Source organism: Podarcis bocagei, assembly GCF_964188305.1.
Source record: "Podarcis bocagei genome assembly, chromosome: 16".
Taxonomy (NCBI): Eukaryota; Metazoa; Chordata; class Lepidosauria; order Squamata; family Lacertidae; genus Podarcis; species Podarcis bocagei.
This window is the reverse complement of record NC_138142.1, coordinates 19,720,170-19,745,128: the sequence shown is the minus strand read 5'-3', so window position 1 is coordinate 19,745,128 and position 24,959 is coordinate 19,720,170. Positions and strand designations below refer to the sequence as shown.

The 24,959-nt window shown below is 47.4% G+C and overlaps 2 protein-coding genes across 6 annotated transcripts in view; one reads left to right on the top strand and one right to left on the bottom strand.

The window, feature by feature from the left end:
- On the top strand, nucleotides 1-13,133 carry MTFP1 (mitochondrial fission process 1). 2 transcript variants are annotated; one of them, XM_081175088.1, is made up of 4 exons: nucleotides 1-595; nucleotides 8,121-8,248; nucleotides 9,118-9,350; nucleotides 12,339-13,133. In XM_081175088.1, the coding sequence occupies exons 1-4, from the start codon at nucleotides 16-18 to the stop codon at nucleotides 12,394-12,396; spliced, it is 999 nt and encodes a 332-aa protein (XP_081031214.1). In that variant the 5' UTR covers nucleotides 1-15; the 3' UTR covers nucleotides 12,397-13,133. The 2 variants fall into 2 exon arrangements, with proteins under 2 accessions (XP_081031214.1, XP_081031215.1); XM_081175089.1 differs by lacking the exon at nucleotides 9,118-9,350.
- Nucleotides 13,134-13,274: 141 nt separating this feature from the next.
- The window catches only part of LOC308575819 (uncharacterized protein), a 28,596-nt gene continuing 16,911 nt past the window's right edge, over nucleotides 13,275-24,959 (bottom strand). For 3 of the 4 annotated variants that reach the window (XM_081174851.1, XM_081174852.1, XM_081174853.1), the window contains 8 exons: nucleotides 21,088-21,198; nucleotides 19,926-20,096; nucleotides 18,394-18,574; nucleotides 17,619-17,721; nucleotides 17,086-17,177; nucleotides 16,275-16,369; nucleotides 15,377-15,457; nucleotides 13,275-13,827 (listed from right to left, as the gene is read on the bottom strand). In XM_081174851.1, the coding sequence (XP_081030977.1) occupies nucleotides 13,544-13,827; nucleotides 15,377-15,457; nucleotides 16,275-16,369; nucleotides 17,086-17,177; nucleotides 17,619-17,721; nucleotides 18,394-18,574; nucleotides 19,926-20,096; nucleotides 21,088-21,198 (1,118 nt within the window). In that variant the 3' untranslated portion in view covers nucleotides 13,275-13,543. Of the gene's footprint in view, nucleotides 13,828-14,949; nucleotides 15,458-16,274; nucleotides 16,370-17,085; nucleotides 17,178-17,618; nucleotides 17,722-18,393; nucleotides 18,575-19,925; nucleotides 20,097-21,087; nucleotides 21,199-24,959 lie in introns of all 4 variants that reach the window. The other variant, XR_014002941.1, reaches the window with a different exon arrangement.

Below are 24,959 nucleotides of genomic sequence, written 5' to 3'. Positions count from 1 at the left end.
GTTGGGCGATCCGGAATGGACAATAAAAGAGGGGTGATAATCTCATTCCTCAAGTCTTTGAGTGCAAGCCAGAAGGGTATGCGCCACCGATTCCAAGGAGCTGACAGTGCCCACAGACATGGATCTCGCGCTCTTCACTCAATCCTCACAACAGCCCTGCGAGGTAGGTTGAGGCGGAGAGGCAGTGCCTGGAACAGCCACGCAGCCACCCTCGAAGTCCCCACGCGCGATCGCGCGCGATCGTGGGCAGGGAGGGAGCTTCCCACGGCGGCAGGCAGGCAGGCAGCCTTCCTTCTCCTCCTCCTCCTCCTTTGGGGCCGCCCCTCTCCGCGGCCAGGCGGCCAGTGGGGAGGCGGCTCGGCCGGCTGGGCCCGGTTCCATTGGCCGCTGGCTCCGCGGCGCCGTACGCTCTGCTGCGCGCTTTGGAGAGGAGGCGCGGCCTGCGCTGGCCCGCCAGCCCGGGACTCTTCTTCGATCCCCGTCCTTCCTGCTCCTGCCCTTGGCGCCCCGGGGCAGCCGGCAATGGGATCGCCGGCCGAGGAGCCTCCGCTGCCGGCGCCGGACCTTTACCGCGACACGTGGGTGCGCTACCTGGGTGAGTGGCTGCAGGGCGATCGCCGCGCCGCGCGCCTCCTCGCCAGTCCCAGCCTCCGTTAAGGGCGGGAAATTTACTCTCGAGGAAGCCCGCAGGCGGCGGAAGAGCGCTTTCCCCTCTGGGACTGCGTTCAACAAGAAGTTGGCGGACGGGACGGGGGGGGTGGAAATCGGGCGGCGGAGACTGATCGGAGTAAAAGGCAAGGAACGCTGTTCTCAGGCTTGGGCAGCGGAGGTTGCCAACTGCTTTTCTGCCAGGGCTCCTGTGCCTTCAAGCTCTTGCGCCTTCTTAGGCACAGGAGTTCTATCGAGGATAGAAGTTGGCCACTCTCGTCCCAGTTTACCGCCATTAAGCGCCGTTAGTGCTATACCTTTCGGTGAAATAATGTTAATAATAGATGTTTAGCTTTCAGGGCACAATCATGCCCTGAAAGGTAGAGTATACATGGGCAATGATGGTGTGTTTTCAGGTAAAGAACTCAGCACCTGGGAGATCTGGGTTCAAATTCCCCATTGAGCCATGAAGCACACTGGGTGATCTTGAGGATCTGTCAAATACCTCTTAATCCAACCTACCTCACAGAGCTGTTGTGCAGATTAAATGAGGAGGGAGAGAAGCAAGTCTGTCACTTTGAGCTTCTTGGGGAAGAAAAAGTGGGATAGAAATGCAATAAAATGGCATACTGTCACCTCCCTGAAGGTACTTGCAGCAGGGCAGTTGCGTACTGCTCAGAAGTACAGTGGTACCTCGGGTTACATACGCTTCAGGTTACAGACTCCGCTAACCCAGAAATAGTGCTTCAGGTTAAGAACTTTGCTTCAGGATGAGAACAGAAATCGTGCTCCGGCGGCGCAGCGGTAGCAGGAGGCCCCATTAGCTAAAGTGGTGCTTCAGGTTAAGAGCAGTTTCAGGTTAAGAACGGACCTCCAGAACGAATTAAGTACTTAACCCGAGGTACCACTGTAAGCCCTTTTTAATTCAGTGGGTCTTACTCCCAAGGAAGTGGGGTTAGGACTGTGGCTTTAGTTTGGAGCAACAACAACAACAAAGCCCAACAAGCAGTCTTGTGGCACCTTTTTTTGAAGACATTTATTATGGCATTAGCTTAGGGTCCACACTCAAGTCTACAAGAGCTTCTGCAAGCCTTAAACCTCCCTGCTGATGAGAATACTGTACACCCTTCTCTTTCAACACAAAAGATACACAGGGGACAATTGTTCTCATAGATACCAGGCATGAGATAGTGGGCATCTCCAAGACTATGATTGGCAGGTGAGGAGGCCTTGTCTGGCTGGCATATACACATGGTAGGGCCTGTTGAGTGGCAGTTTTCTGTCTGATGAATGCCCTCCCTGGTTAGGCACATCTGCCCCTCTCGTTATTGACTTCCGAGAGGAATTTGGAAACATTCTAGTTTAGATCCAGGCATTTGATGGCGACCCTGAAATCACTGCTTGAGAGAATATTTTAAACTCTCTTTATATGTTGGTTTTTATTGATGCATTTTCCACCATGGGCTCCTTCACCAGGAGGAAGGATGTGATATGAATTAATTGATTGAATGAATGAATGAATGAATGAATGAATAAATAAATAAATAAATAAATAAATAAATAAATAAATAAATGTGTTGTGGGGTCCAAGGATTTGATATATATGTGTGTGTGTGTGTGTGTGTGTGTGTGTGTGTGTGTAATGGAAAATAAATTTCCCACATAAGCGTTTGGGTACAAGCGTCATGATCTGAAGTCCAAATGATGCATTACATGCAACTTTCCAGATATACTCCTTATAGCTATATATATCTATTGTACATCTGCTATATATTTTGATAAGTTGTTTCTCACGGAAATGCAAACAAAATTCAATTTCCCCTTCCTTCCTACTTGCTGTCTCCAGTGGGCAACTGGGCGCTGCAAAGGGGGAGAGGCTTCTTAACTTTCTTGACAGCTTCTCTATTAAAATCTGTCACTGTCCTTTCAAGTTGTTTTTCCTCTTGTTGAGGATAGCCATTTTAAATAGAAAACAACAACAAACAACAACAACAACAACATAGGGAAAGAATTAAGGATCCCCTTGATTTTCTGTGTTGTTCTGTATCATTGCTACATAAATGACGTTATCTTCAAAGGAAAAGTATTTTTATTTATTTCGTGCATTTATATCCCCCCCTTTTTCCCCCTCCAAGGAGCTCAAGGTGAGATATATGCTTCACTCTCTCCCCATTTTCATCCTCACAGCAGTCTTGTGAGGTAGGTTAGCTTGAGAGATTGTGACTGGTCCAAAATCAACCTTCAAGGCCAAGTAGAGATTTGAATCCTGGTCTTCCAGGTCCTGGTCTGGCACTCTAACCACTACTCACACTGGCTCTTTTAAAAAATTAAATAGAAGATTTGCAGCAGCTCCTACCCCTCTATCTTTGCAGTGGTTTGCTGCTCGGAGACCACAGCTTCTGTGACTATATTTTGGTGTCTTTGTCTTTAAAGACGACTCCGAGACAAAACTTTGCACAACCACATGTAACTCTTGACCTTGTTGTCAGAGCAACTAGTTTGTGTGCTGAAAGCCCTTGCTTAAATCTCCCCAAGTCCAGCTGGGAAAACTGCTGCCAGTCAGTGTAGCAGTACAGTGGTACTTTGACTCTCAAACTTAATCCGTTCAGAAAGTCTGTTCCAAAACTAAAGCATTCCAAAACCAAGGCGTGCTTTCGCATAGAAAGTAATGCAAAATGGATTAATCCGTTCCAGACTTTTTAAAAAACAACCCCTAAAACAGCAATTTCACATGAATTTTACTCTCCAAAGAGACCATTGATCCATAAAATGAAAGCAATAATCAATGTACTGCACTCACATAACCAATCAATCAGTAGCTGAACTGGGTTCCACAGAGCCACAAAAACAAAAACGCTAAATAGATAGCAAAAACAGACAGACCTCAGTGTAACACTCAAAATGGAAGTGTGGCACTCAAATCGGAAGCGTAACACTCAAAGCGGTGTGCATGCACACAAAAGCTCATACCAAGAACTAACTTAGTTGGTCTTTAAGGTGCTACTGGAAGGAATTTTTTTATTTTGACTCAAAACGGAGCATGTTCGTCTTCCGAAAAAAGTTTGCAAACCATAACACTTACTTCCGGGTTTGCAGTGTTTGGGTTCCAAGTTGTTCGAGTATCAAGGCGTTTGAGAACCAAGGTACCACTGTACTGAGCTCAATGGACCTGTGTTCTGACTCTAAACAAGGCAGTCTCCTGTGTTGACAGTCTTGGACAGCTATTGAAGACACAGCTCAAAAATGCCAGGAACATGGGGTGAAAAAATGGGCAGGGTAGTGGTGATGTGGCAGCTTCAAGGATGAAATGTCAGCTTCCGTTCAGTGATATTTGAGAAGCAGGACCCCTTGTGCAAAGTGTCATTTGCCGGGACGTTTCTGCTCTGTTGGGTGGCAGGCAGCTCCTAAGGTGACTTTCTCTGGACCTTGGAAAAGGACTTTGCTAGGGCATCAGGAGGAGGAGACTGACACTCTTCAGAGGACGCAGTCTCCACAAACAGCACAAAATGGCTGCATCGCTGCCCCTCTTCGCAGTGCAGCGAAATTTAATCCCGTAGGAACAGCTGCGGCAGTCAGGCACGCGGGAGCAAAACGGACGGTGAAGGTTATTGCCAGCAAAGAAAGTTAATGCAGTTGTTATGCTGTTGTCTTTCTGGTGGTGCTTGCAAGGTCAAACACCCCCTTTATCTTACTTTCACAACAACCGTGCGTGGCGGGTTAGACTGAAGGAAATATTGGATAAATAATAATGTTGTTGTCGTTTAGTCGTGTCCGACTCTTTGTGACTCCCTGGACCAGAGCACGCCAGGCACTCCTATCTTCCACAGCCTCCCGCAGTTTGGTCAAACTCATGCTGGTAGCTTCGAGAACACTATCCAACCATCTCGTTCTCTGTCGTCCCCTTCTCCTTGTGCCCTCCATCTTTCCCAACATCAGGGTCTTTTCCAGGGAGTCTTCTCTTCTCATGAGGTGGCCAAAGTATTGGAGCCTCAGCTTCAGGATCTGTCCTTCCAGTGAGCACTCAGGGCTGATTTCCTTCAGAATGGATAGGTTTGATCTTCTTGCAGTTAAATAATAATATACCGTATTTTTCGTCCTATAGGACGCACCTTTTCCCCTCCAAAAATGAAGGGGAAATGTGTGTGCGTCCTATGGGGCGAATGCAGGCTTTCGCTGAAGCCTGGAGAGCGAGAGGGGTCGGTGCGCACCGACCCCTCTCGCTCTCCAGGCTTCAGGAAGCTATCCGCAAGCCTTGGGAGCCCGGCGGGAGTTCCCACCAGCCCTCCCAAGGCTTGCGGACAGCAGCCTGCAGCCCGGGGAGCGCAGCGGGGCGCGCCTCGGGCTTCGGGCAGATATCCACAAGCCTGGATATCCTAAGGCTTGCGGATTGCAGCCTGTTCTGGGGGCTGGGGTCGGGGGAAACTCGGGCTTCCCCCGCGCCCAGCCCAGCAAGCTCCAGGAGCGATGGCGAGGTTGAGCGCAACATCGCCTTTGCTCCCAGACCCCCAGCCCCGAGGCTAAAAACGAAGCCAGGACAGCTAGCGGGATCCATCCCGCTCGCTGTCATGGCTTCTTTGCTCTTTGGGGCTCGGGGGGGGGGGGTTTTTTCTTTATCCCCCCCCCAAATAAGTGCGCCCTATGGGCCGGTGCGCCCTATAGGGCGAAAAATATGGTAATAATAATAATTTATTATTTATACCCCTCCCATCTGGCTGAGTTTCCCCAGCCACTCTGGGCGGCTCCCAATTGAGTGTTAAAAACAATACAGCATTAAATATTAAAAACTTCCCTAAACAGGGCTGCCTTCAGATGTCTTTTAAAGATAAGATAGCTGCTTATTTCCTTCACATCTGAAGGGCGGGCGCCACTACTGAGAAGGCCCTCTGTCTGGATAAAATTCGGAGGATAAAATTTTAGTGTGACCTTGTTGAGTTCCTTGGAAGGAAGAAGTGTGGTGCAGTGGTTAGAGTGCTGGACTAGGACTTGTAATACAAGGGTTCAAATCCCCACCATGAGGCCTCATGGGGTGACCTTGGGTCAGTCACCAACTCTCAGCCAAGCCTACCTCACAGGGGTGTTCTGGGGGTAAAATAGGGAGAGGGAGAAGTGTGTTGAATTGCTTTGGAGAAAAGATGGGATATAAATCAATGTAATATATGAACTGGGTGGTTTGGCTTCATCCCATTCAACAGTTTTTAGGATACGTTCATCATATACCACGCTTGGTGTTGGTTGGTCCCCCCAAACCGTAACCCAGTTCACTGCAATCCACTTAAATTCCGCTCCAATACACTTTCCGTAAACAGTACGCAGTTAAGGTGTTTGTGCGCATTCTGTAACCTCACATACCTCAGGCAATGATGGGGATGTTTTCAACATTGAGGCACAAGCCACTCCCCTCCCTTTCCACATTAATAAAAGATGCTGTGGCTTAGACTTAGTGGCGCTAAATGGATCTCATTCTTCATATTTCAGTTTTATTGACAGGTGAATTAAAAATAGGGCTTTGGCAGGATGTTAGTGACTCACTACTTGAAACTGAAAGTATGGACTTTTACAGCTGCAATCAGATGAGTTGAGAACAAAAGAGAGAGATTTCTCCAGAGTAACACCGAGTCAACAGAGCCATAAGGCACAAAGGAGAGATTCAATATGGACATAATATTTGATAAAGAAATACAGTGTTACCTCAGGTTACATACGCTTCAGCTTACAGACTCCGCTAACCCAGAAATAGTACCTCGGGTTAAGAACTTTGCTTCAGGATGAGAACAGAAATCGTGCTCCGGCGGTGCGGCAGCAGCAGGAGGCCCCATTAGCTAAAGTGGTGCTTCAGGTTAAGTACAGTTTCAGGTTAAGAACGGACCTCGGGAACGAATTAAGTATGTAACCAGAGGTAAAGGAACAATTGATGGAAATTAAAACCTCACACAGGAACGAGAAAGGAGAACTTCACTTGCGAATTTACAAATTACTAAATGTGTCATAATAATTATACAGTGGTACCTCGGGTTAAGTACTTAATTCGTTCCGGAGGTCCGTTCTTAACCTGAAACTGTTCTTAACCTGAAGCACCACTTTAGCTAATGGGGCTTCCTGCTGCTGCTGCGCCGCCGGAGCACGATTTCTGTTCTCATCCTGAAGCAAAGTTCTTAACCCGAGGTACTATTTCTGGGTTAGCGGAGTCTGTAACCTGAAGCATCTGTAACCTGAAGCATATGTAACCCGAGGTACCACCGTATTGGACTTTTGTCCAATATTGGTATCGATATAATATGGTGTTGTCAGGGGTTCAGGAACAGAGGCACAGGGGAGAGAGGAAATGGAGAGCGAAGGGGAAGAATCGGAGGGCAGCGTAGGGGAGTATGGCAGCGACCCGAGAGATTCCATGAGCTTCTCCAGCGAATCAGAAGATTCCCAGAAGGAGGCGCCAATGGTCAGGGCAAGGGGAGTCCCAGGGGGGACACGCCAGAAACAAGGGGCCAGCGGGGACTCCCAAAGCAGCAGCTGGAAATCAGGACCAGCTTCCCCACCAGAGCGTAGTGGGGGGGAAGAGTCCCAGGGGACAGGGCCAGTGTCTCCTCCAGCAGGGAGAGCAGATGAGTCAGGGCTGACCACGCCTCCATCGGAGAGTGAGGGAACGGAAGGGAGGTCGGGACAAGCTAGCCCCCCCGAAGGGGGAAGCAGTGACAGGAGCAGTGTAACGGTCAGGAGGAAGGTTGCCGGCTGGGCGCGCGCGCCAAGTTCAAATGTACAGGCGCGCGGGACAGCAGAAAACCCGGATTGGGAACCAGGTCCTAAAGCCCGCCGGAGGCAAGGAGAAGACTCAGGGGATTCAGTGTCAGAAGAGTCTAGGAAGGGCGAGACCCCAGCTGACAGGCGGAGCCAGAGGAGGAAAGAGCAGAGGAAGAGGTGGAGCAAGGCTAGAGTCTTAAACTGGTGTATGGGGGGAGGAGATTCAGACGGAGCTTCGGCGGTCTAGAGTTTCAGACGTAGAGCTGCACGCTGCGGCTGTCAAAGTGTAAATGAACTTCAATAAAGACTTTTGTATATAATGACGAACTGGCGTTGGTCCTTTGTGAGCTGGGACCTTGGGCAGCTCTGACAGGTGTATATTGGACTTTTGTAACTGAAAATTAATAAAAATTATTCAACAACAAAAAAAAGGTTTTTTGAGGCTGCCATCCATCTGGGTTTTCCCAGACATTTTAGCTGCTTTTCCAAAATTCTGCCCGGAGGCAATTTTCAGCGGTTGAATCCCGGCTATATCCAGGAAATCCCTAATTAAAATGAAAAAGCAGAGACAAAGCAAGAGAAGCAGGGAGTTTCTCCCCACCCCCTCACCCCGTGGCTGCGGACACATTAACTCTTGAAAGTAATGACAGCTGTTGGACTCTTCCTGCCTGTTGGGCGGAGCTTGAAGCTGTGGGAGGGGCTTTGGCACCCCTGCTGACCTTTGACCTTCGTTACAGGTTACGCCAACGAGGTCGGGGAGTCTTTCCGGGCCATCGTGCCCGTCTCGTTGGTCTGGGCCAGCTACGGAGTAGCAACTGCCTACGTGGCGGCCGATGCAATCGACAAGGGCAAGAAGGCGGCTGCTGTGAGTACAGAGTAGGGAACGAAACCATTTCTCAAGTCAAGGGCCATGTTCCCTTCTGGGGGCCGCATGCTGGTAGTGGAGCAAAGATTTTATATGCGCAGCTTGCAGATCTAACATATAGAATAAGAGAAGAAGAAGAACATAAGTTTGAAGAAGATTGCAAAGTGTTTATTGAATATATGGAGGGAAATTGTGTTTATTTCAAAACGTGGGCAGCATTAAGGTAAATTCAGCAGTGTAAATAAGTTTTGATGGCTGGGGAAACTCAGCCAGATGGGCAGTGTATAAATAATAAATTATTATTAAATTATTATTCATATTGGGATACTGAAGGGTTTAGTTTATATAAAATATGCAGGGATTTATGTTATGCAAAATGAACCATGGAAGGAGAAGAAGGGAAGTCATTGATATTTTATGGTTGTTTAAATGAATATTCCAAAATGTAAAACAGAAAATGTAATTAAAGTTACAGATTTCAGATAGGGTTGAGTGTTGCCCCCGGGCTCAAGGTAAACACAGTTACGCTTTTAATGTTTCAAATGTTTCACTGATAATTTAGTTCTTTTACTCTTTTTGCAAACTGCTTTGAGGTTTTCTTTTTAAACAGTCGAGAGGTGTATGGATTTTATGAAACAATAAATAAACAAAAACAATGATTCATATAATTTATATACCTCCTTTCGTTTCAAGAAGAAGCAGTTAACAAGCACATGGATAAATTAGGTTTTAGGTGTTTTGTTTTGTTTTTAAATGACTTGTTTGGAAAAAGGGTAGGATGGGAAACCTGAAAGGGATGAAGGTCAGTTTCTTTTTCAGTTTTAAACGTTTTAAGTCCGCACCCCTTTCATGCTTCCTCCGACTGACAGGCGAAGGCCGTGGACGAAGGGAGGAGCAAGCATGCCGCAGTGGCGGTCGTGGACACATTTATATGGCAGGCTCTGGCTTCCGTGGCCATTCCTGGCTTCACCATTAACCGCATCTGCGCAGGGTCACTCTACCTCATGGCCAGCATGACGCACTGGCCTCTCTCGGTCAGGAAGTGGGCCACCACCGCCGTGGGACTCTCGGCCATTCCTTTCATCATCAAACCCATCGACAGGTACGGGCAACTTCCACCCCTTGAGCACAGCCAAGGATGAGCTGTATCAACCTTGAAGAAGCCCTGCTAGGTGCTGTGTACTTCAACTCTCATCAGCCCCAGCCACCAAGGCCATTTTGGTCCACAAATCCCATCAGCCCCAGCCACTGGGGGCCATTTTGGTCCACAAATCCCATCAGTCCCAGCCACTGGGAGCCATTTTGGACTACAAATCCCATCAGCCCCAGCCACTGGAGGCCATTTTGGACTACAAATCCCATCAGCCCCAGCCACTGGGGCCATTTTGGCCTACAAATCCCATCAGCCCCAGCCACTGGGGGCCATTTTGGTCTACAAATCCCATCAGTCCCAGCCACTGGGAGCCATTTTGGACTACAAATCCCATCAGTCCCAGCCACTGGGGGCCATTTTGGACTACAAATCCCATCAGCCGGAGCCACTGAGGCCATTTTGGCCTACAAATCCCATCAGCCCCAGCCACTGGTGCCATTTTGGCCTACAAATCCCATCAGCCCCAGCCACTGGGGGCCATTTTGGACTACAAATCCCATCAGCACCAGCCACTGGGGGCCATTTTGGTCTACAAATCCCATCAGCCCCAGCCACTGGGAGCCATTTTGGACTACAAATCCCATCAGCTGGAGCCACTGGGGGCCATTTTGGACTACAAATCCCATCAGTCCCAGCCACTGGGAGCCATTTTGGACTACAAATCCCATCAGCCTCAGCCACCGAGGCCATTTTGGACTACAAATCCCATCAGCCTCAGCCACCGAGGCCATTTTGGACTACAAATCCCATCAGCCCCAGCCACTGGGGGCCATTTTGGACTACAAATCCCATCAGCCCCAGCCACTGAGGCCATTTTGGACTACAAATCCCATCAGTCCCAGCCACTGGGGGCCATTTTGGTCTACAAATCCCATCAGCCCCAGCCACTGGGAGCCATTTTGGACTACAAATCCCATCAGCCCCAACCAGCAGATGCTAGGTTGGGAGTACAGGCCTGCCAGCTGGGGTTGAATGGAGTTGTAGCCCTAAACACCTGATTGGGAAAGGTTATTATTTGAGGTGGTGACCTTGAAAGGGCAACTTGCCTTCTAACAGTAGTGATTAAGACGGCCTCACATTTTAAACCTCACATCCATACCATATATCTAAAGCAGTATGATGCCTCGTTAAACAGTCAGTTTCCCCCATAGAATCCTGGGAAATGTAGTTTGTGCTGAGAGTTGTGAGGAGGCCCCTGTTCCCCTCACGTTCAATTCGTAAGTTTACTGTTCTAGCCAAAGGCCATGACAAACTTGCATTAAGCAATAGTATTAACAAAATAATACAGAACACAGGTCCATAATATAAAAAAAGACTCACAGAGCTACAGTTCCCAGTGTTTCCTGAGAAAATGGATTGCCTGTTGAACCTCTCTGGGAATCGTAGCTCTGCGAGGGGAATATAGGGGTCTCCTGACAACTCTTGGCACCCCTAACATACTACAGGTCCCAGAATTCTTTTGAGGAAGCCATGGCTGTTTAAAGTGGCTTCCTAGTGCCATAAATGTGTTGTGTCATCGTGGCCAAAGTACCCTGACATAAGCATGGCTGAACAGCTGCCTTTTCAAACTAACATTCCTTAGGGGAACAGAGCAATTGTGTCAGAAATGGGTCTTTATTTATTATCTCTCACTGGGATACTTATTTTCAGAATAGGGTATCTTACCCCGACCTCACTTTTCTCATTTAAATCGTGCCTTGGCGTTCTCTTGGGTAAAACGATGTGAATAAATTCAATCCCTGGGCAAGAATTCAGTCTGTCTATAAATAAACATTATGCCCAGAGAGAGTCAGCGACATTGTGTTCTCTTTGATTGATCGATGCAGAATGTCATGCCCTAAGGTCCTATTCTCACTGGTTTTTAAAAGTAACTGGCACCCCCTGCTGCCAGACCCAAGGAAACACATCTTCACTGAGAGACTGATTCTGCTGTTACTGTATTTTTCGCCCTATAGGACACACCGTCCCATAAGGCGCACCTAGTTTTTTTTGGGAGAAATAAAGGGGAAAATTTTATTCCCCCCCCCCAGCCCCCAGAACAGGCAACTCTCTGCAAGCCGTGGGAGCCCAGCGCCGGGCTCCCGTGCCTTGCGGAGAGCTTCCTGAAGCCTGGAGAGCAAGAGGGGTCGGTGCGCACCAACCCCTCTCGCTCTCCAGGCTTCAGTGAAAGCCTGCATTCGCCCGATAGGACGCACACACATTTCCCCTTCATTTTTGGAGGGGAAAAAGTGCATCCTATGGGGCGAAAAATACGGTACTTCCCAAAGTAGCCACTCGTCGCTTCTTTGCAGAATCTGTTTGCCTACCTTAGATTTTCGTTTCATTCCTGCTCAGCTTCTAATCCTTATTCAGATATGCATTCTCGTCACATGATAACAGTAACATTGGGAGAGGCAGGGAGGGTGCTCTCAATTTGGGGTTTGGTCCAGATTTTCTACGAGAGCATCAAAAAACAACACATGTGCCCCAAAACCCCTGGAGGAATTTCTTGCCTCCATGTAAATGCCAGGCAAATACAAATACAGTGGTACCTTGGTTTTCTAATGTACCATATTTTTCCGTGTATAAGACTAGGTTTTTCCCTTAAAAAATAATGTCAAAAATTAGGGGGCGCCATACTCTGGGCCACCCCCCCATTTTCTTAATTCTGAGTCCCCCCCAAATAGACAGAAAAAATATGGTAATCCGTTCCAGAAGACGAAACATTCGAAAACAGAAAACTCAATATGGAAGCTGCGTTTCATGTTTGACTTCTGAGGCACGTTTGAAAACCAAGGCACTTCCCGGTTTACGGTGTTCAAAAACTGAAACGCTCGACAAAGGAGATGTTAGAAAACCGAGGTACCGCTGTAGGTTTTTTGTGGATCGCACTATTGCTTTACCTCTCTCTCTCTCTCTCTCTCTCTCTCTCTCTCTCTCTCGATTCCTCTGGTGCAGGTCAGTGGATTTCTTGATGGACTCCAGTCTCCGCAAACTCTACAAGACAGAAGAGTAAGAGGAAGTCCTCCTGCCCCTGGTCTACCAGAGCCTCTGATAGCAAAACCGGGCTATCATCCACCCTCAAAGCCACTACCTCTTTCTCTCTGGTCTCCATGTTATCTAGACTTCTAAAATATTGAAATGCAGCTTAGTGGGACCTGTGCTGAACCAGTGCAGCTTGGTACTGTGGATCCAACGAGGATGGATCTCCTGGGCAGCTCAGGATGTGTCCTAAAAGCCTGTGTAGAGACTGGTCCATTTCCCATGCCAACAGAACTTGCATGTGGCCTTCTAGAAATCCTTTCACATCCTTGTTCAGGTCAATGTTCGGGGGGGGGGGGAGATGTACTTAAGGCACAACCTGTTATTTTTTTAGGGTTCCTGGCAGCTGTTTCCCAGTAGCAATGTGGACTAGCCTGGTGACAGTTTATATTGCACTCCCAGCTATGGGAGTGGTTAATTGCACTAACCGTTAACAACTTAAGTAGAGCCAGTTCTAAATGGCTCCCGTTACTCCTGCTCAGCTGAAAAAAGTTATTTGTAGTTCCTTCAATCTGGCTTAATGATAGTGACACTGTACACACTATGCATTTAAAGAATGACACCCCTCAAAAAATTCTAGGTTTATAGTTCTGGGGTAAACTTCAAGAGATGGAATGGATTCCAAGGTTCATCCTAGTCCAGCCACCTGCGTGGTGTGTACCCAAGCCAGTGAGAATTTTAGCATATAAATAAACAAAACAACTTTCCGTATCTGATTTCCTTTCCGGGTGGCTCACGCAGTTGCACCATTTATGAGCCCCTTCAGCGTTTACATGGCAGTGCTAGAGCTCCAATGCACTTCAGACTATCAGATGCCCTGTACAGCAAGGTGGTCCTCACTAGTTGCATAAGAAAGAACTCAGCTGTACTCCATTAACTTGCCTTACACAAAAATTAAAGTTTGGGCTGATTCCTCTACCCACTTTTGCTTCTGTCCCCCATCACCACTAGCATGTGGCCCCTGCAATGTTGCCAAGAAGCAAATGTGGCCCTCCGGCTGGGGTGGGGTGGAAAAGTTCCTTCAACCAAGGGGAGAAAGTTTGACTATGGCAGTAAAGCTACACAGCGATAAACGGAAAGCTTTCAACACACATTTTATTTTTGCTTTTAGGATTAGAGAGTTAGGCCTTCTCTGGCGTGTCACTCTTGATCTTGCAGTAGTCAATGTTGGATTCCTTCTCCACCTCTTCGTCGACGGTCAGGTCCCCAAGGACCAGCTGGAGCTCTGTCTGGAATTGCTGCTCCTTGCGGTTCTTCAGGGGTTTGCGGCCTTTGCTGGTGCGGGAGTAGCGGAGGACGGCTAGGCCTAGTGCTATCGTAGCCCCGCTGAAGAGGGCCGCCAGGACACAGCTGCCTCCAAAGGAGATGCTCACCAAGAGGAACGTCTTCATGGTGTGGCATCGTCCTGGAAGGGAAGAGACGTTTAGGGAGCCATTTTGCCTAAGCAAGATGCCCTCATTCAGGTGTAGGGGAACCTTCAGGCCCTCTGGCTGTTGCTGAACTACAACTCCCATCAGCCCCAGCAAGTGTGGCCAATGGGGTGATGGGAGTTGTAGATCAGCAAACATCTGGAGGACCACAGGTTCCTCACACCTGCCATAGACAGAGTATCCTCTCATTACGTTTATATCCCACCTTCCCTGCAGAGACCCCCAACTGGCATACGTGGCCCTCCCTGCTCCTCATTTCCACACACCCCTCCACAAATCCTGAGAGATCGATTAGGCCGAGACTCAACATTTGGGCCAACAATCACCCAGTAAGTTTTCCTGACCAAGACGGGATTTGAACTCCAGTCCCCCAGATCCTAAATGCTCCACTAAGGTAAAGGTATAGCACCCCTGGGCTGTTAAGTCCAGTCAAAGGTGACTATGGGGTTGCAGCACTCATCTCGCTTCAGGCCAAGGGAGCCGGCGTTTGTCCACAGACAGCTTTCTGGGTCATGCGGCCAGCAGGACTAAACCGCTTCTGACCCAACGGAAACGCCGTTTACCTTCCCCCTGGAGCAGTACCTATTTATTTACTTGCACTGCTAGGTTGGCAGAAGCTGGGACAGAACAACGGGAGCTCACCCCGTTGCGGGGATTTGAACCGCCAACCTTCTGATTGGCAAGCCCAAGAGGCTCAGTGGTTTAGACCACAGCGCCACCCACATCCACTACACCACACTGGCTCTGATGGGCCTCGGATGTTGTAGGCTACATCTCCTAATAATAATAACCACCTGTTGTATCAGGCCACTGACCCATCTAGTCCAGCAGCCTGTTCTCACAGTGGCCAACCAGATGCCTGCAGAAAACCTGCAAGTGGGATTTGAGCACAAAAGTCTTCTCCACTCAGGCTTCCAGCAATTGGTATTCAGAAGCATTGCTGCCTCCAACGTTTGAAGGCAGAGCACAGCTATTGTGGCTAGCAGCTATCTTCCCCGCAGATTTTGCCCACCCCAATTTCAGGCCCCCAGATCAGATTGTCGGTGAAAACCCAGATTGCGGAATGTTCCCCCCACCCAGGGAGCTTCTGCTGGCACCTTCATTATGCACCTTTAGACGCCAGGCAAAAATATTCCTCTTCAACCAGGTCTTTGGCCAATTGACATCTGATGCCCTTTCAGATGTGCTGTGGAAGGGGGGATTATTGGTTTTTGCCTTTGTTTTTCTTTTTATTATTTATTTTGTTTTGTTTTTTAATATTGTGATTTTATGTTGTGAACCACCCTGAGAACCACAGGTATAGGGCAGTCTACAAATTTAATAAAAATGCAATGCAATAAATAAAAAACCCAGTAACTCACCCTCTGAAACTTAATCAGCATATGCAGATTTTTGCCCTTTAAACATCTCAACCAGTGCTTCTGGGGCTGCCTATTTTGAGTGACTCTCCTGGAAGCTCTTGAGCACGATTTCCAGCCCCAGAAGAGACTAAGGTATTCAGAAACGAGAAACACAAAAACCAACCTTCAAACCAAGGTACATCTTCCTTGTGCACTCTCAAAGGGCCAACCACTTTCCTGTGGAGCTTTCCTTCACCCCAAAATGCTGTTTGGAAGACGGGATAAATAGTTTTAGAAGTAGGGAAGATAAGATTCCTGCAGGAACCCAACAATTGCTTATATACCAGCCTCCAGTGTCCTTCAAATGTTGGGGCTCCCCTCCCAGTTCCAGCAGCCAGCATCACCAATGGTCAGTCCTAACACATCAGAATGGCACTCAGTTGTGGAAGGCTCATGTGCACAGAAATGGTGCTACAGCAATGTAGCACAGGATTAAATTCTGTATCGCTACCTTATCCTAGATAGCTCAGCTGGTTAGCATGTGGTGCTGATAAATCCAAGGTTGCAGGTTCGATCCCTGTATGGGACAGCTGCATATTCCTGCATTGCAGGGGGTTGGACTAGATGATTCACAGGGTCCCTTCCAACTCTACAATTCTATGCTCTATATATAATCTATCCAAAAAGTGGAAAACGGCAGTAGTGGAAATGAGAACCCCCATAAGAGCCTGCTGGATTAGGCCAATGTTCTAACCCAGTCCAGCATCCTGCTCTCACAGCAGCCAACCATATATACCTTTGGGAAACACAAGGCAGAATTAAGGCTTCCCTTATCGTAATTTATTATTGGTTGGAGAACTTCACTGCCAAATTAAGAGAAGGGCAAGTTTCAAAGGGCAGCTGCGTTTCAGTTCAAGATTTTTTTTCTGGAAGGTGCTCATATTAAAATGCGATTTGAACTAGATTCCTAGTTGCCACAGATCAGTGTGAATGGTAAAAATTCACCACCCACCTCTTAGCTGGCTACTTGCGTTTCAGTTATTGTTTTGGGTTACTAGACACAAAGGCTAGCTTACAGGTACCTTTCTCGCTTCCAGGAGTGGGGGGCTCCAAAGGGCAGTAGCTGTTGCAGCACTTGCAGACATAATTCTTGGATGATTCGTCTATGTTCTTCCAGCTAGAAGGGAACAAAATCACTACAAGTAATAGGCAGCAACTGTTAAGGGAAGCTGTAACGTTGCACAAAACTTACCAAGGCAGTGTACAGTGGTACCTCGGGTTAAGAACTTAATTCGTTCCGGAGGTCCATTCTTAACCTGAAACTGTTCTTAACCTGAAGCACCACTTTAGCTAATGGGGCCTCCCGCTGCTGCCGTGCCGCTGCTGTGCAATTTCTGTTCTCATCCTGAAGCAAAGTTCTTAACCCAAGGTACTATTTCTGGGTTAGCAGAGTCTGTAACCTGGAGCGTCTGTAACCCAACGGACCACTGTACAACCGTTTAAAACAATGCAACTTCATAGGAATTGTGCATTATGCAGTAAGTTAAGAAGATATAAGTAGTTCACCTTTGTATCCAGTTGTTAGTCCTACTCAGAGTAAACACATTGAAATTAATGGCCATGACTAATTTAGGTCCATTAATTTCAGTGGGACTTAAAAACCTAATTGGATTTGCAACCGATTGTCTCTTGTGTCAAATTCACCACGGCAAAGAAACAGTGTGTCTTCAAAACATCTGGCCAGACAAAATAAGTGCTTAAGGATGCAATCAACAGATTTTAACTAATATCGAATGTATTCTTGCTTTTGTTTGCAAGATATTTAAATAAATTTAGTCTGGGGGTGGGGGGAGGTCAAGCAAGGATTTGCAATAAAAGGGGCTTAGAGCTGACCTGGAGGAGATGTTGTCAAAGTAACAAGCTTTCTTGCCAAAGCTTGAAGAGGTCTCTTTGCTCCATGCTGACAGGAGGCAATGAATATAGATCTAGAAAAGGAGGGAAGTTATTTTTTTTGCAGCAGATTCAAAACTGTCACAAATATTTATTTGCTAATTACATCTACATCCCAGGAGCTCTTGGTGGTATTTGTGGTTCTTCCCATGTTGTGTTCACAACAACCCTATGAGGTAGGTTAGGTTGAGATTTAGCAAAAGGCCCAAGGTAACCCAGTGGGTCCTAGTCTGACACGAACCACTACAACCACACTGGCCAATGAAAGTGTTTGGGTGTTTTATTCAGCTTGCATCGGGGCATCCCTGCAGAGGCACCGACTCACACTGGCTCTATGAACAATTTTTAAGAATTAAGGGCTTCCCCAAAGAATCCTGGAGATGGCAGTCAGAGGAAGATTAGGCGAGAAAACCAGGAATTCTCTTAACGTCAGCGGCATCCCAGAATACAGACACTTACTCCAGAGAGATTCCTACCTCCTCCGAGTCGCCGGTTAGCAAGAAGGCAGGTATTGTGAACACCATTGCAGAGTCTTCTCTACGGAGCCACCTGACCTTGGGGCCGTCACCATACAGGCACCTGGCAAGTTAACCGTGAAAGTGGGAAGAGTGTGATTTTGAGTGACAGAATCATTTTTTAGGTATTGCGGGGCGGGGTTTTTTTTTCCTTTCAGTTTTGACCCAAATTTTCCACACTGCCTCGGGGCTGAGCACAATCCAGTTTTGACGTTGCTGAATCAGATATCTGTGAAATGCGCTGTCAAAATATTGTTTTTTTGTTTAATGATGAACTCATTTTAACACACTGCCCCATTTCTGCTTTAGTGGGGGTGGGTGGAAGGGCAACCACATTGAAACACCTTTGTTGTTGGTATTATCAATTATTATTATTAATTATTATTATTATTATTATTACTACTACTACTACTGTATTTTAATATTTTGTTGGAAGCCACCCGGAGTTGTTGTTGTTGTTGTTGTTGTTGTTGTTGTTGTTGTTGTTGTTGTTGTTGTTGTTGTTGTTCCCTGTCCATCTGACTGGGTTGCTACAGCCACTCTGGGCAGCTTCTGACATATATAAAACTATAATAAAACATTAAAAGACTTTCCTATACAGGGCTGCCTTCAGATGTCTTCTAAAGGTTGTATAGCCACTGATCTCCTTGACATCTGACGGGAAGGCGTTCCACAGGGTGGGTGCCACTACCAAGAAGGCCCTCTCCATCTTTTAACAGAACGGCACACAACTCACCCGTGTTTATCTGCAAATATGTAGACCCTCCTGAAATGGCCGTGGTGTCGGGCATCCGTGCCGTAGCACTCATCAACGTAGAGCTTGGGGGACAGGCCTGGACTTGCCTGGACTCTGGCCTCAAAGTGGATCAAGGCACCTTCGAGATACTCCCCAGGTTCAGCCGCAACACTGTGGTCTTCTGGGAGAGAAGTTGGAAATTGTGTGCGGTGTGGACTAGCCTATGTTACATCCTGCCACACAGATAGCATCTTACACCTGCCTTCCTCAACCTGCTGCTCTCTAGACCAGTGTTTCCCAAACTTTGGTCTCTAGCTGTTTTTGGACTACAACTCCCATCATCCCTAGCTAGCAAGACCAGTGGTCAGGGATTATGGGAATTGTAGTCTGGAAACCCAACTTTGCACAGGTGGGCAGGCGGCTGAGCCCATCCCCACTTTACTCTGGTGGAGGTGGGGTTGCTCCAGCAATGTCAGTGGCGAGGGTGGTCTGGTGCTCCCCTATCCGGCACATGTGCATCCTCCTCCCGGCATACATGTGCATGCAACCCCCGGGCACCAGCAACCAACGCTATGCCACTGGCAGAGCCTATCAATGGCTACTAGCCACAATGGTATCAGCCACGTGTGGATCCAGAATTGGCCTCCACAGTTACTTACGGACTCATTGTTAAAACTGTGTTTATGGAAGACAATCTTACTCAGCTATGAGTGATCGCCAGAGAGAAGAAGAAGCAACCCTTCAGAGGCTGGCACTAGTCCTGATCGCTAGGCATTCCAGCTGAGACTGATGGGAACTGTAGTCCAGTAACCTCTGGAAGGTACCAGTTTGGGGAAAGACTGGCTTAGATCAATGTTTCCCGCCTTCCAAGTGCCCTGCTTGCAGTTGAGCATTAAGATGCTGGTACCAAGAAGGATGAGGGACGCAGGTGGCACTGTGGGTAAAACCACAGAGCCTAGGACTTGCCGATCAGAAGGTTGCCAGTTTGAATCCCCGCTCCCGTTGTTTGGTCCCTGCGCCTGCCAACCTAGCAGTTCGAAAGCATGTCAAAGTGCAAGTAGATGAATAGGTACCGCTCTGGCGGGAAGGTAAACGGCATTTCCATGCGCTGCTCTGGTTTGCCAGAAGTAGCTTAGTCATGCTGGCCACATGACCCAGAAGCTGTACACCGGCTCCCTTGGCCAATAAAGCGAGATGAGTGCCGCAACCCCAGAGTCGGTCACGATTGGACCTAATGGTCAGGGGTCCCTTTACCTTTACCAACAAGGATAATCTTTTACTATGGCATAACTGAACCCCAAAATCAGGGTGCTAAGGGAAGCAACCATTGACTCTTGTGGGTGGGAGAGTCATCTTACCCATATCTGTCAACTTTCAGATTTGAAAATAAGTGATCAGCAGCCTCACCTGTCCCGGGGACAGTCTATGGGATATCTAACAATCCGGGATAGCAGCGGGAAGCAGTGGGAAACAGCGACGGAATAAGGGAATTTCCCACAAAAAAAAGGAAAGGTTGACAGCTATGATCTTACCATTCAACACTCTCAGAGAGATATTAATCTTTGCATCACTGGCCTGAGCAGCTTGCAGAAGCTGGACGCGAGGCTCTGTGTTGGCTGCCGTGGAGCGAGGAAGCGTTGGCAAAGTGGTTGCCGTGGGCTCTGTGGTATCGGCATTGCTGCTCCACACCAGACCCTTTGCAGCTGGAGATAGGGAGAGAAAGAGATATTAGCTGGGCTAACTCCCCATTGGCATCTCCCATCACAAATTTTAGCCTGAAACTAAAGCCAATATGCCTTTGTTGCCAGGATTCCTGCACTGATCCTGATGCTCCCTCAAATTTTTGCGACTAGGAGTGGATGGAACTGTCCATTTAGGTTTCTCTCGAGTTCTTAGTTTTTCCAATTGCAATTTCCATTCTCTACATTTCTACAGTTTGCATTAAAAAACCCAAAGGGTTATCATGAGAATCTACCAGCATTTTAGTGAGAGTTTCTCCTAACCTGCCCATTTTTCTATGCAATTTTGTTTAATAATTTTAAGCAAGGTCCCCTAATGCGATGCATTTTTAAAACATTAGTCTCACTAATATATGCACATTTCCATGCTTCCTTTACCCTAGCCTATGCAGTTTTACTCACATTACTTGGCTAGCAACTGCATCGAAAAATTCACTAAAGTTTGAATTTCAAAAGATGGCTGTGCTTTGGAAAGTTCAAATCAGATAAATTTGCCAATAATAATAATAATAATAATTTATTATTTGTACCCCGCCCATCTGGCTGCGTTTCCCCAGCCACTCTGGGCGGCTTCCATAGAAACCAAAAATACACTAAAATATCACACATTAAAAACTTCCCTGAAGATGTTAAATGTGAGCTGAATTTAAGTTCTTCTCCATCTCTAGTAGAGATATCCAGTTTCCATATTCAGAAAACCCTCTTCTTCCCAGAGTGGTTTGACAAGCAATCCCTCTTAACAGGGAACTCTGGGAATTGTAGTTCTGGTAGGGGAATAGGGGTCTCTTCTAATAACTTCCAGCATGCTTAAACTACAGATCCCATGATTTTCTGGGGGAAGCCAGGACTGTTTAAAGTGGCAGGATCGTGCAAATGTTGGAGCCTATGTTTGGTCCCTTAATTTCAGTGGGTCTACCCAACATCCCCTTTTTGTACATTAAACAAGTCACCTCACCATGAAATACCCTGTTGAAGAATCCCAGCTCTGCAGTTGTCACTTGAGGAGTGTTAGAACCCGCTGTGGCTGGAGAAGCCAAGCCTTCTCCTTGGGCCAAAACTGGGATGGCTGAGGAATAAAGGAACAGAATACCTGATCAGGAATTTTAAGAACTTGACCCTCAACCCATTGCACATTCTTGGACTGCAAACACATTCGGGTCAAATCTATTTGTCAAAATACAGTACAGTGGTACCTCGGGTTAAGAACTTATTTCGTTCTAGAGGTCTGTTCTTAACCTGAAACTGTTCTTAACCTGAAGCATCACTTTAGTTAATGGGTCCTCCTGCTGCCGCCGCTGCACAATTTCTGTTCTCATCCTGAAGCAAAGTTCTTAACCCGAGGTACTATTTCTGGGTTAGCGGAGTCTGTAACCTGAAGCGTCTGTAACCCGAGGTACCACTGTATTTCATAAGAAACGGCAGGATGCAGTGGCATAGCGTGGGGGGTGCAGGGGGGGCCGGCCGCACCGGGCGCAACATCTGGGGGTTAGGGTTAGGGGGCGCAAATCCACGGATTAGGGGACGCAAAGTACTTGCCTTGCCCCGGGTGCTGACAACCCACGCTACGCCACTGGCAGGATGAGAACCTCAGCATTAGTACAGGATAACTTGATCTGGAAATGCATAGCCAAAGAATTGGACTGTAGCAGGCTGTGTGCACCAAATAACTTAATGCCATCTCTATTAATCTACCTTTGCTCAGAACGTATTTGGGCAGTAACGAAGCCTTACTTTCATTCACAGCTGAGAACATAAAGAGAGTCCACCTGCTGGATGAGGCCAATGGCCCATTAAAGCACAGCATCCTGCTCTCACAGTGGTCAAACCAGAGACACAAAGGGAAGCCCCCCAAAGCAGGAGCAAAGCGCAAGAGCACTCTCCCCACCTGTGGCTTTTGGCAGCTGATGTTCAGAAGCATTACTGAGCATAAGGAAGATCCCCAGCACACCCTCTGGAACATACCCTCCAACTTTCTCCTATGAAAATAGGGACATCCCATTCCATAATGATAATTTTACTATTTATTTCCCACACATCTGACTGGATTGCCCCAGCCATTCTTGGCAGCTTCCAACATATATAAAAACACCATAAAACAGAAAACATTAAAAAAGTGGGACATTCCAGGATCAAATCAGAAACCAGGATGGGTACTCTAAATCAGGGAGATCCCTGGAAAACAGAGACATTTGGAGGGTCTGCCAAAAACTTACCCAACACTTCAATAAACACAGCCGCCCACCAGAAGCCAGTCATCATTGTCCTGAAGAAAGATAAGGAAGGAAAGAAAGGAGGGGCTACACAAATTCTTTCTTAAATAGGCTGAGAGAGAAAATTTAACACACCTGGGCCTTCCTTAATTGTTCCAAGTCTCCTGTTGGCCAGCAACCCTAATTTGGTCCCTGAAGTCATGAGCTACAATCCATAACAGGTGCCCTGTGGAGCTGCAGACCTCACAGGGATTTACTTCTGAGTAAACTGGTTTGGGTATACTCACATAGCATGCCAAATTTTCAGAGGGTTCCTGATTCCAAAGCATGGGTGGTGTATATCCAATACAATACTTACAGCCTGCGCTAGTGTAGTGGTTAAAGTGTCAGACTAAGACCTGGGAGACCAGGGTTCGAATCCCCACTCAGCTATGAGGCTCCCTGAGTGGCCTAGCTCCAGTCGCTGCCTCTCAGCCTAGCCCAGGCATAGGCAAACTCTGGTCCTCCAGATGTTTGGGACTACAATTCCCATCATCCCTGACCACTGGTCCTGTTAGCTGGGGGTGATGGGAATTGTAGCCCGAAACATCTGGAGGGTCGGAGTTTGCCTATGCCTCGCCTACCTCAGAGGGTTGTTGTGGGGGGATTAAATGGGGAGGGGCAGAACCATGTACACCACCTGGAGCTTCATAGAGAAAAGGGTTGAATATAAATGCAATTATCAATCAATCAGTAAACTAAGTTCTACCTAGTGGAATGAATGGATCCACGTTCGCCATGTTCACTAATGTCAATAAGTCTGAGAGTATGACTAATGTTTAGGGAAGCTTGTAATATTTAATAGGTTAATGTATTTTAATATTCTGTTGGAAGCTGCCCAGAGTGGCTGGGGAAACCCGGCCAGATGGGCGGGGTATAAATTATTATTATTATTATTATTATTATTATTATTATTATTATTATTATTATTATTTTGAGTACAGCCCAACATTCTTCATCGGAGAACGACAAGGCAACAGTGCTGTGCATCATTTCTTGAGTCGTCCCATTGAGAACTCACTTGGGACTGATGGATCAGCAGGCAGCCCTAAGTAACTTAGCTTGCTCCCACTGCCACCCCAGCTGACCCAATCACAGGGCACTTCCAGGTAACCCATTGATTCATCCTGACTCATTTGCAGGGAGGCAAGATGACATTAGGGGACGCGGGTGGCACTGTGGATTAAACCACAGAGCCTAGGACTTGCTGATCAGAAGGTTGGTGGTTCAAATCCTAGCAACAGGGTGAGCTCCTGTTGTTCGGTCCCTGCTCCTGCCAACCCAGCAGTTCGAAAGCACGTCAAAGTGCAAGTAGATAAATAGGTAACGCTCCGGCGGGAAGGTGAACGGTGTTTCCGTGCGCTGCTGATCACATGACCCGGAAGCTGTACGCCAGCTTCCTCGGCCAATAAAGCGAGATGAGCGCCGCAACCCCAGAGTCGGCCACGACTGGACCTAATGGTCAGGGGTCCCTTTACTTTTACCTTTAAGATGATATTGGGTCAAAAGGAAGTGTTTCCTCCACACTGTTTCTTGGCACTTCCTTCATCACTAGGGTTGGAGGACAGATGTAATAGGCATTTCAATGCAAATCCACCCCATTTGAACTCTCTGAAACCATGCAACAATCCCTTGTCAACCACAGCTGCAGAACCTGAATCTGTCATTATGTGATTGAATCACACCTGGAAATAAAGTCTGGAAGTGGCCACAGGCTGTGCTTTCCTGGAATGCGTCCCTTCCTAGTAAATGGCTGTCCCCATTTTGTCCTGGGTGTTGGTGTCAGGAGTTGCTAGGCCTCATTTTCCAGGGTCCCTAGGAAAACCACCCCTAAGTTGTGGAACCCCCACAGAAGCAGGTGTTGCACCATGCCTGTATAGCTTCCTTGTATGCTGAAGGTAAAAGGGACACAGGTAGCACTGTGGGTTAAACCACAGAGCCTAGGACTTGCCGATCAGAAGGTAGGCGGTTCGAATCCCCGCGACGGGGTGAGCTCCTGTTGCTCGGTCCCTGCTCCTGCCAACCTAGCAGTTCGAAAGCACGTCAAAGTGCAAGTAGATAAATAGGTACCGCTCCGGCAGGAAGGTTACCGGTGTTTCCGTGCACTGCTGTGGTTTGCCAGAAGTGGCTTAGTCATGCTGGCCACATGACCAGCTGTACGCCAGCTCCCTCGGTCAATAAAGCAAGATGAACGCCACAACCCCAGAGTTGGTCACGACTGGACTGGTCAGGGGTCCCTTTTCCTTACGCTGAAGGTGCACCTCTTTTTACCCTGACCTTTTTTTTTTACACCTGAGATATACATTTGAGGACCCACCTTATTCTTTTTCTTCTAGATCGTTTTAACTGATTTTAAGGTTACATGTTTTATGTTGCTGTAATAACCCTGGGTCCTTATGGCGAAGGAAGGGTGAAAAATCTAACATATTATTGTGGGTTTGGGAAGGAGATCAGTCTGGATGAAGCTCCAAACCCCAATTTTTGGTGTCCAGAGGACATTCCTGAACTAGTCAGACATATTTTTTAAAAAAATCGTTATTTGATTTTAAAAATGTAAATTTATAACAATACCGTATAT

Coding starts and splice junctions, on each gene's coding strand:
- MTFP1 (XM_081175088.1), top strand. CDS start 16: ATGGACAATAAAAGAGGGGTGATAATCTCATTCCTCAAGTCTTTGAGT. Junction 596..8,120: donor CACGTGGGTGCGCTACCTGG/GTGAGTGGCTGC, acceptor CCTTCGTTACAG/GTTACGCCAACGAGGTCGGG. Junction 8,249..9,117: donor AGGGCAAGAAGGCGGCTGCT/GTGAGTACAGAG, acceptor TCCGACTGACAG/GCGAAGGCCGTGGACGAAGG.